The sequence below is a fragment of the Polistes canadensis genome, unplaced genomic scaffold (genome assembly GCF_001313835.1).
Source record: "Polistes canadensis isolate GaletaPanama2010 unplaced genomic scaffold, ASM131383v1 scaffold_229, whole genome shotgun sequence".
Taxonomy (NCBI): domain Eukaryota; kingdom Metazoa; phylum Arthropoda; class Insecta; order Hymenoptera; family Vespidae; genus Polistes; species Polistes canadensis.
Genome location: NW_014569776.1, coordinates 168375 through 179811, shown reverse-complemented (window position 1 = coordinate 179811; position 11437 = coordinate 168375). Strand labels below are relative to the sequence as shown.

At 28.9% G+C, this 11437-nt stretch overlaps 1 protein-coding gene across 4 annotated transcripts in view; it reads left to right on the top strand.

The window, feature by feature from the left end:
* The window catches only part of LOC106790305 (DENN domain-containing protein 5B), a 27652-nt gene extending 16402 nt beyond the window's left edge, over positions 1-11250 (top strand). The window contains exons 2-20 of one of the 4 annotated variants that reach the window (XM_014755095.1): positions 705-814; positions 961-1181; positions 1295-1492; positions 1575-2046; positions 2152-2288; positions 2395-2582; positions 2680-3067; positions 3187-3393; positions 3519-3527; positions 3671-3845; positions 3955-4219; positions 5223-5333; positions 5882-6146; positions 6232-6499; positions 6900-7212; positions 7310-7486; positions 7596-7791; positions 7878-8116; positions 8222-11250. In XM_014755095.1, coding sequence (XP_014610581.1) covers positions 705-814; positions 961-1181; positions 1295-1492; positions 1575-2046; positions 2152-2288; positions 2395-2582; positions 2680-3067; positions 3187-3393; positions 3519-3527; positions 3671-3845; positions 3955-4219; positions 5223-5333; positions 5882-6146; positions 6232-6499; positions 6900-7212; positions 7310-7486; positions 7596-7791; positions 7878-8067 — 3890 coding nt within the window. In that variant the 3' untranslated portion in view covers positions 8068-8116; positions 8222-11250. Of the gene's footprint in view, positions 1-704; positions 815-960; positions 1182-1294; positions 1493-1574; positions 2047-2151; positions 2289-2394; positions 2583-2679; positions 3068-3186; positions 3394-3518; positions 3528-3670; positions 3846-3954; positions 4220-4891; positions 4928-5222; positions 5334-5881; positions 6147-6231; positions 6500-6899; positions 7213-7309; positions 7487-7595; positions 7792-7877; positions 8117-8221 lie in introns of those variants that run through there. The other 3 variants (XM_014755097.1, XM_014755096.1, XM_014755098.1) reach the window with 3 other exon arrangements.
* The last annotated feature ends 187 nt before the right edge of the window (positions 11251-11437 follow it).

Below are 11437 nucleotides of genomic sequence, written 5' to 3'. Positions count from 1 at the left end.
TTTGATTTATATTTGATGCCAATTCTACGAAATATTTGATTTCAAAGTTCTTCTAAGACACTTTTTCTTTTCGTTATATTTTAATCGATTGTAAAGAAAAAAACAATGTAGAAAAATTAATAAATAAATTTTGTGTGATGTAAAATTTAAATTATATTATTTTTTGTAATATAAAAATTGTTTTGTCTCGCGTAGTAGTAACGGCGGGATTTTATGCGCGTATCATAAATGAAGTTTCATTTGTGTTTATATTACTGAGATGAAGTAAGGGATGCAAATGAAGTTTGAAAGGAAATAGAAATAGAAATAGAAATAGAGAAGGAGAGAGAGATCACGTTCATTTTATTTAAAAACACATTTAAGAAGTTGGTAACCAGGTCATGGTCTTTTTACTCGTCGTTCAAGTAGTTGCTCTTGTCTTTCATCGTCGTCTGTTAAGTGGAAATACTTCGATGGATTTTTATCGTCCTCTATTGCAATTTCGTCACGTTGTCGATTTTATATTTTAAAATCCGTGGATTCAATTTCGAAATCAAATGTCAAAACTTTTCGAATATATTTTTAAATATTTCTATTATTCGTTACATTTGAATTTTATTTCGTATATGATATATAAAATTAGAATATATATTTAAATTTATTAAATGTTAAGAAATAATTTAAACGAATATTATATTTACATTGTATTTGTTTTAAAATTATAGGAGATTCTTTACAATGCACACCATTGGATCGAGCATACAAGAGCAAAGTTTTAGGACATTATCCGGATTCGGTACCATGGAACCCATTCGACGAGCATGCAGTTTGTATGGTAAATTCCATTCATTTTCAAATGAACAATTTCAAAAGTAAATGTAAAGTTTTAAACATTATAAATGTACGAACTTTTGGGTTCACCCTAATAAAACAAGATTAAAAGATATTACAAATAATTATAAAAATGTTTGTTTTTTTAAGCTATGCCTACCAAGTGGTTTGAGATTTCGAACCCAGAAACATTCGGTGGAGCCAACGTTTCATTCGTTTGTCCTTACCAAAGAAGATGGGCACAGAACTTACGGTTTCAGTCTGGTATTCTACGAGGAATGTCGTAATCGTAAGATATGCGCTGCTATGCAAACATTGCAAGCGATGCATATCACAGAATTGAGCAGTGGTCAGAACGGTACACCGCCAACGTGAGTCTTATTCTTTTTTTATGGATCATATGATCATCTTCATGCATAGATTAACATTAAAGTATTTGATAATAAAGTATTGTGCGTTAAGATTTAATAATATATTGTTTTAGGGCGAGAAAGGGTCAAGAAGGTGGACACAATACCAGATCATTGCCACGTCATTTTAAATTGTCAGCGCATTCTCCAAGTGCTGCATTAGCTTATTACGATTCAGCCAAAGATAAATTATTAGTGACCAAGTCAATTTCCTTGCTTTGCCAACAACCCTATCTTCACGCGGCCAGAATGTTCCTCACCAATCTATACAAGTAATTATTTGATTGTTTATTAGATCATTTGATGACAAATTGATATTAGAGAAATATATTTTCAATGAAATCTTTTGTACAGATGTGTTCCTAGGCATCCGGGACCTGGCCTTAGTTTAGAATCTTACGTGTACAATCTTCTGTACAATGTACCAGTACCTTTAGCTGGAAAATCATTGAAATTTTTTGTACCAAACGACGAGCCAGCTAAGGCTCCCTTAGAATTAGTGATACATCAGCCAAAGCCATCGCGAGAATTACCCTTGTTGGATTATCCTTTGAAAGATATGTTTACATGGCTAGGGGCTGATTGTGTCATACAATTGTTCACTTGTGTCCTTTTGGAAAATCAAGTATTACTCAGAAGCTCGGATTTCAACAAACTTATGATCGTATCCGAATGCATAACCGCCCTTTTGTTTCCTTTTTCTTGGCAACACGTTTACGTGCCCATATTACCAGCCAGTTTACATCATTTCTTGGATGCACCGGTCCCATTTATTATGGGATTGCATGCGCAAAGCGAAGGTGGTGTATTAAAAATTGCTAGCGAAGTGAGTATGTTTTGTTTTGTTTTTTTATTAATTGTTTCTGTTTAAACAAAAATTGATGAAAAGGTATGAATGAAATAAAAAAACAAATTATTACTCGATTTACAGGCAAATCTTTGTTATGTAGATATAGATAAACAAAGTAGCCAATTCCCGGAAGAATTACCGGTATTTCCGCATAAGATGCAGTTTATTGCTGAAATTAGAGCACTTTTAAATAAGTACAAAGTACCATTAACGGGAAAGTACGTCAGTATTTTTCGCATTTTTCATTTTCCTATGAAAATTAGAATAAAATATAAATGTCATCGTTCCGTATTTGTAAGAATGAAGAAATATTTGCTTTTTTAGGACTGATAATATGCTCATAAACTATGTCAATGGTGACATTATGACTAGCAGCTTGACTCTTCCTGGTTCTGGTTTTCACCTTCCACGTAGAAAGCATTCGTTACACGATGTTTTAGATTGGGATAGACCTGATTCCGCACAGCAAACTGATGCCTTTCAACGAATCGTTGACATAGTTAAGAGAACGGGTAAAAATTTAGAATGGAAAAAAAAGAATAATTCATTTTAAAAAATGCATAATTGTTTGAATTTATTGAAATGTTTGATCTCTGTGTTTGTATTTAGGTGTAAATGTAGACGATATTGATTCCATGGAGGATACCATTACGGATAAAATACTCACGCCACAAGAGGAATATCAAGAAACCCTGATTTTTAATAACGCCATTAGAGAGATTTTTTTGAATCGTTTTGCACAAATGTTTTGTAGTTATGAACATTTTGTTATTCAACCTAATCAAAATAAAGACGAATGGTTGAATAACAGAGACAGTATGCATGTGTTTGATAAAGCTACCTTTTTATCTGATCAACCTGCCCAACATCTACCATTTTTATCAAGATTTTTAGAAACTCAAATGTTTGCTTCCTTGGTTGATAGCAAAGTTATGTCAACGTGGAGCGAGCTCGATTATAATATCAAAGTTTTTGACGACAGAATTACATTTTTAAAGTAAGCCATCCTTTTTTTTTTCATTTTTCTATCAAACTTTTTTGATTAATTTCTCGTTGAAATTTACGATGGGAACAAAAGATTGATATGCTTTATTTTCTTTTTATTTTTTTTTATAGGAAAGAAGTTGGCGAAACTATTATAAGATCGACGCGTTACGAAACGTGTACGAGTATGTCTGAAACTCAAAAAGTCTTGGAACAGAGATTAACCAACGTAGATTTTGAAACCAATCCGCCAACCGAAATTGTTCCACATAGAGCTGCGTATTTTCGAAGTTTTCCATTACTCGATTCTATCGCGTTAAATAAAGAACCTGTACAAAGGTATATTTTTCTTTATATATATATATAAATATTGAAAATATTATTTATTTAATTCTTTTATATATATATAGATTGAATAAGATTATTAATAATGATTGCCTTTCTATTTTGTGCTATTCCGATAGTATTCTTCGGTAAGATATTGATATTACAATTGCATGTAATATTTTTTTACATCAAATATACGTATTGAAAAAAACGTATATTTATTTATTATTTATAATCTATATGTTGAAAATACGATTATGTTTTTAAATAGTTTTTTTTTTATTTGTAGTAGTAGAAAAGGACAGACACAGTGGAAATATAAAATGAAATCTATGGAATCTAATGGGAAAACGGTAGCACCTCAAGAATCTCAATCTCCAAGACCACAAACTAAGCTCTCTGCAGATATGAGTCCAGCATTAATAGCACAAGCTAATTGGACTTTTGTTGAAAAATTACTCAAGGTAAAATCTATCATTTATTACACACACATATATTATACGAAATACATATAATATTATTCGATTTATTTCATATACTTATGTATTATTATTTGTTTGATTTGACGAAAAGGATTGTAAATCTAAAACGAAAAGAATGTTAGTCGAAAAAATGGGTTCTGAAGCATTTGCATTAGGACACACTAAAGAATCTCTGTTTGACGTAGAAGAAAATACATTAGTTGCTAGTCTCTGTGATTTATTGGAGAGGATATGGAGTCATGGGTTACAAAACAAACAAGGAAAAAGTGCTCTCTGGTCACATCTGACTACTTATCAGGAATTGGAGGAACGTAACGATACTAATAAAACTATAGATCCCAACTTTCTTTCTCCTGGTGAGTTATTTCTGATTTATTATATAAATATATATTTAACGAGAACTAAATTATATATATATATATTTTTTTTTGTAAATAACCAGAATTTTTTTAATCATTTCTTTTTTTTAAATATTTTAATTATAATATACCAGTGCTAATAAATATACGAACTTTTCTTATATTTATCAGTGATGCTTATATTAACATATTTTTTGGTGAGGTTTTTATATATATATTAAAATGAATTAGTTCAATTAAAAATGACTAATTTGAAATAGAATATAAATAATGATATTTTCATTAATCACAAATATATTTATTTGTATAACTTGCATCACTGATGCTTATACTATAGCTAATTGTGTTTGCACCATTTTTTACTGTGCACAAAGGGTGTCGATAATCAAAAATAATTTATATACAGGGGGTGTTTTTATGGTTTTATAAAAAAAACTTCAGACACCCTATACATATATATATATATATATATATATATATATATATGTGTGATTATTTGGGAGCTATGTTAAAATATTTAAATTGCTTGTGAAAGTTAAGGCACATTTATTTCATGATACGCTTAATGTTACAAAATGTTACTAAGGACATATATATATGAAACACTTGTCATATAATTGTTATTTTATAAAATGTCATAAATCATTTTATGATGTTCCGGAAATGCAGCCTTAGCGTGGTGCGTGCTGCGGAAACGTCTCGATTGTACGTGTCACAAAAATTTATTTAAGATAATAACTCTGTTTAAAGTAGAGATTAGTTTCTCATTCGTAGATACCCTGCACTATTAGTTGTAAGTGATTTATATACAAAATATATTTCTTATTGCTGTCGTTCCATTTAATCGTAATTTTGTTCACCATTTTGTTGCACAGTTTAAACATTTTATTTGATTTATTTGCAAATGACGAATGCTTTATTTACACGTTTCTCATCTACCATTCCCCCCATCCCATAATATGTTTTTTTTATTTTTTAACTTTGATTTTATTTTTATCAGTACCCAAGAAATCACCAAATAAACTTTTTGGGTTACCGGATCGTTTAATCGCAACTTTAAAGAGCAGAAATATTTTTCTGATTGCTTCATATATCAAGGAGAATTTGAATGGTAAGCCTTGTCATTGGCTTGCCATAAGGATTATTACAGTTTGACTAACAATACTAATTCATTATTTATTAATACAATTATTTTCAGATTTGATATGTGTCTTATCAAACTAAGATACTTTTTATTTAATCATTTTGTTCATGCATGCGTTTTTCATTGCAATTATAATTGAAGTTATCATTTATTCCTCATTTGTTAATTGTATCATAGCTTGGTCTTTTGTAATCGTCTATTACTTCACAAAAATCAGTAATGTTTTTTGAAATTAGTCACAGCATGATATTCTTACCCTTTATGTATGAAATTATTATATCAAACCTTTCGTCTACACAAGGCATGTTGCTTGTATTTTTATTCCTACAATAAATATTTATAATTAAGAAAGATTATTACAAAATTAACATATATTTTTATATATGAATTTTATAATCGAATAGTATAGTTTGTCAGAAAGAGTATTAGTTTGAAAATAATAATTTATTTGTATATTCTGTTATTTATTGATTTATTTATACAGATAATAATAAAAATGTATTTTTAATTGTTAGATTTGTCCACTCTGGCATTAGAGACCGACGTATCACCTACGAGATTAACGGATAAACACAAATCTCCTGGAGAAAGAAGAGCAGTCGGACCAGAACATTTACGTCCCTTACCTGAGTCATTGATTTTTGATATTAGAAATATTCAAGCTATGACGGATATTAAAACGCAAATTGGATACGCCAGAGCATGGGTGAGATTAGCGTTGGAAAAGAAATTATTATCTCGACATTTGAAAACACTGTTATCCGATACAGAACTTTTAAGGTACGTAATGTTTAATTATCAATACGAGAAATAAATCTATATGAATTATTTTTGATTAATTTCAATATTATTTTCTATTTGTTAGAGGTCAATATAAAAGATCAGCATTTTTACGTTGCGAGGAAGAAAAGGAACAATTTTTGTATCACTTATTGACGTTAAACGCAGTTGATTATTTTTGCTTTACAAATAATTATCCTACTACCAAATTACCGTACAGAGTCGTTATATTTCCTAGTCGTAAAGCAAGTGCTGCAACTACATCTGCTCATAGTTGGATCGCCATTTCTGGCACTTTATGCGAAACTAATCCTGTACCGATTCCTAAAGGTGCATTAGAATTTGTATTTCACGTAAGTATATATTATTACATTTAATAAGAATCATAATAATATTATTATCATAATTTTTTGATGATATAGGTTCATAGGGAACTTGGACATGAAAAGAAGTAGAACTTAATTTAATTAAGTTGGACGTTTCGTCCCTTTATTGGGACTTCTTCAGCAACTTAATCATTAAAGCTCAGCGTCTTTTTTATTTATTTCGACATACATTTCTCTTTATAATATTCCAAACACAATACATCTAAACTTCGTTAGTTTTCTAAATTAAGTTCTACTTCTTTTCATGTCCAAGTTCCCTATGAACCAATATCATCAAAAAATTATAATTTTGGACGAGAGAAAATACTGAATTATTATCATAATGTTAATTTAATTCTTTTTTTTTGTTCTTTTTTATTTTATTTAGCATAAAAACTTAGGCGTCCTATCAACTTTACGGATAGGTCACGATAACACTGGTCCCTCACCTAGATGGATGGTAGAACACGTAGTTGTAAGAAACGAAGTTACTGGACATACATTTAAATTTCCTTGTGGAAGATGGCTTGGTAAAGGCATAGATGATGGATCTACTGAAAGATTGCTAGTAGGTGCTTTAGTACCACATAGTATTGATAACGAAGAATTGGTTGAATCTTGTTCGACTCCTCCAAGATGTAGATCTCCAAGTATACCCAGGAGAAATGTGTTATCCCTAGTTGAATTACAACAGATACTTGGTAAGCAAATCAAAACGTGTTGTTGTTTCATTATTTTCCGTCATCTTTTTTTCTTTGTAAATTTGAACATTTTTATTCGCACAATTGTTGGTTACAGGAGAAGCTGTAAATGCGATAGTTAAATATTATTACAAAAGAGAGTGCCAAGATAGTTCTCTAACTGCCTTAATTTGTGGCGAAGGTGGACTCGTACCTTCTCTAGAACAAATCTTTTTATCCGGTTTTAAAAGTCAAAGAATATTTGGTAGAAACTTATACGTTTGGGACTACTTCTGTAAGTACCCCTATTTATTTATTTTTCTTGGAAATAAGTACATATATATATATATATATATATTTTTATTATAACAATTGTGTTTTTTCATTTGTATTAAAACTTGTAGTAAGAGTGAAAGAGGACTTTGAAATATCTTTATTAGATGAAATGAATGAATATAGGATTAAAAAACTACACTCAGAAATGAATCAGAAGTTTCCTATAATGAGATGTTACTGTCATCTTATCGATCAGATTAATATATTTAGTCAAACTTTGGGAAAAGATGGAAAGTTTCAATTGTTCATTTGTTTGGCGACAAGGTAAAATACTCGTTTTTGTACAAAAATTAAAAGATTTGCATTAACGTTTTATTATAAAAAAAAATGTTATGTTATTTGACGTTTAGAGAACAATTGTTGCATCCCATGTTGCCTCTTATGAGCGTGGCACGTTCCACTGCAGACATGTACGAAGAGAATTCGTTTTTGAGAAATCCAGCTCTATTGACGTTCCTCATACAAATTCTTAAACCACTTACCGATTTTCATATTGTCCTTGAAAAAAGCTTGACGTATGGAATCTCTAGTATATGTTAATCTGTTATACATTCCGTGTGCATACTTTGGTCGAAGCTTCATCAAAATGGTACTATTGAAAATAATTATATTTAAATGATGAACCTTCTTCTTTTTTTTTTTGTTTATTTTGCAATATATATTCACATTCTTTTTATTATTTTTTTTTTTACAGGCTAATACCAAATGCAAACACGATGTTATGCATTCATTTTATACGTTGTTGAAAAAAGTCGCAAGACTTTAATAGGGAAAAGGCCGGTGTTAGTTTTAAAAGGAAAAAAAAACACAAAAAATCATCATTTGCTAAATGTTGCAAAGAGAATTTTACTATTACGATATATATAATATATATGAAAATTGAATATTTAAAAAAAAAAAAGAAAAAGAACAATTGAAGACTGTTACTGGTGAATGTAAAAATAGAAATTTTTAGATGAGAAATTATTAACAAGTGTGTGTGAGAGAGAGAGAGAGCTAGAATGTGAGAGTGAATGAATAAATGAATGAATGAAATGAAAAAGAAAAAAAAGTGTATGACTTTTACTATGTAAAATGTAAAATTTAGCAAAGGTGAGCATGAATCTTTTTCTCTCATGCTATTTTCAATGCTCGTACTATTCATGACAAGTGATATACGTTTATTATTATCTAGTTAACTTTTACTCAACTCCCTTTTAATCACAATTAATTATTAAATGTGAAGAACGAAAAGGAGACATTTTTCTCTAAATCATACATAGTATGGACGAATTGTAAACCAAAGATTTTAAATCCTACTTATTAATTAATATTGTAATCAACGCCGTGTATATTTTCATTGCCATTTTATTCAAACAAAATTTATTTTATTTTTTTGTATCTTTTTATTATTAATGTACGTTTGTTTCCATTTAATCAAACCATCAAATGGTGTAAAAATAAAAGAAAAAAAAGGAATATTCGGGATAATATTTGTATAGTATATATATATATATATATTACGTTAATTATATTTTTTAAAAATTTACCATGAGATATGAATCATGATGCTCATAAAATAATCTTCCTCTAAATAGAAACAAAAAACTTGTCTAAGATCTCAACTCGAATTGTTTGATATCTAATGTGTATTTACTCGTCACGTTATTTTTTACTGGCTGTGCGTTTTTATTATAACAATACGTTGAAACGATGAAAAATGAACAATGGAAAATCCTAAAAACAATCGTTGTAGATTTTGGTTAAGATTTTTGTGTTGCTATTGCATTTGCAAACATTGGTTTCAATATTTATCCCTGATAGTGTTAAAAGAAACCAAAAAAAAGGGCTCTAAAAAGTGAAATAAAAAATAATTATTAGAGTTACGTTATTCCGCTATCTCTCGGATATTTTGTAATTTATTTCTAATAGGCTTTTTTTTTTTTTTTAACGACAATATTTCTCCATGACTACTTTTTAAATTAGCAGTACGAAATATTTTATTATACTCCGTGTTTAAATTAGTTTCTCTTACGTATACGTTTATAATTTCTTCTGTGATATTCTAATGGACATTTCAAATTGGAAAACATGAATTCGATTTAAAAATATCTGGAGAAGGACCAAAAAAACCATTTTTGTCAGTTTAAAAGAAAAAAAGTAAGAACAATTAGCGATTATTTTAAATATTATCGATCCAATAAAATATACACGTATGCACAATTCATCTTAAGTATTAGAAATTTAAAATTACAAGTTATATGTATAAATATACAAACACAAATACACACACACACACACATACATATGCATTTTACATTATGTACTCGCTGTGAAGTGATAATACTGTATTGTTTTAATAATAATTAGACCGCAAAGTACTATCGAATTGCGAGCATTTCATAAAAATGGTCAAAATGAAGATATGAAGAACTAAAAATAAAAAAGAAATAGGAAAAAGAAGAAGAAAGAGTTAAGAGAAAAGAATAAGAATATTTATAATAGTTAGAGCTTATATGTTCAGTACCTTGAAGAAATTTTTTAGCAAATACGTGAATAAATTCTCTTAAACAATTCTATCAAAAACAGCATCTTCTTCAATTGATGAGCTTTGATTTGAAAAATAGCTGAATAAAATAACATATACATACACAGATACATATACATTTTATTCATTACATTTAATGCATATTGTGCATGCTGAACAAATTAAAACACAAATTGTCGAACAAATTCACACGTTGTGATCTAAAGAACAAAATTGTATGATGAATTTAATATAATCTTCTTCGTGATATCTATCCAATTATGGAAAAAAAAATAACGAGATATGTAATTAAGATATAATTAATATAATTAAGAAGAGAAAGAGATTGAGAAAGCAGAGTTCGTATGTGCTTGTGTGTGTGTGGGTGTGTAAAATAATACAATGATTATTATTGTTCATATACAACGCGTGCGAATTCAATCCGCGATCAGTACAAAAAAAGAAATATAAACCAAAGGAGAAAGACATACACGATGATGTGGGTGTGTATTTATTATTCATCATGGGATTTCTCGTGGTATTCGATGAAACCATGTAAAAAATAAAATTGCGTGATAACACTCGATTAATTAATAATCGTAGCTAATAAATCCTTTCGTTATTAGCGTTCATGCTTAGGGGCTCCATAGAAATTCATATAGGAATCCTATTCGATGATACATATATATATATATGAGTGAATTTATATGGTATGATACTCATGTTAAAACATGCGGTACGAAAGGGTTTACATACATTGTTCTTGCTCATTTATATTCTTCCTACTTAATTAAATTTCTTGTGTTTTCTTTTTTTTTTTGGTTGTTGTTATATTCATATACAATATAAATAAGAAACATAAGTTGAAAGTGTATCAATCATTATATTATAAATCCCATATTGGAAATATTGTCACACTCGCGTTCCCACTTCTTCTATTGTATATATGATACACATATGTGTGTACATTTATTACACATACATACATAGGATACACAAATAATGAATACATCATAATCATTATTCGTCATCGTTATAATAAACATGCGTAATAATTGGATGAAGAGAGAAACAAACGTGCAACTTCTATGGTAAAACCTATAAGAGGTAACTTTTACAACAAAATCTACCGTATGTTTGTATATACGTAAATACGAAATAGGATACTATTGTACAGTAGATTAATAAAACTAGTTATTAAAAATACTAAACAAAAGGTGTTGCATTATTACGAATTAAATTTTGTAACAGGATTGTAGGACATTCGAGAAAGTCGCACGTAAAAAAAATATCTTTTGGGACTTCATGTATTATCATGTTCTTTTGTTAGAAATTATTATTAAATTAATATCAAAAATTTGATAATAAGCTTTTTAGAAGGATCACAGGATGCTGAAGAAAGTG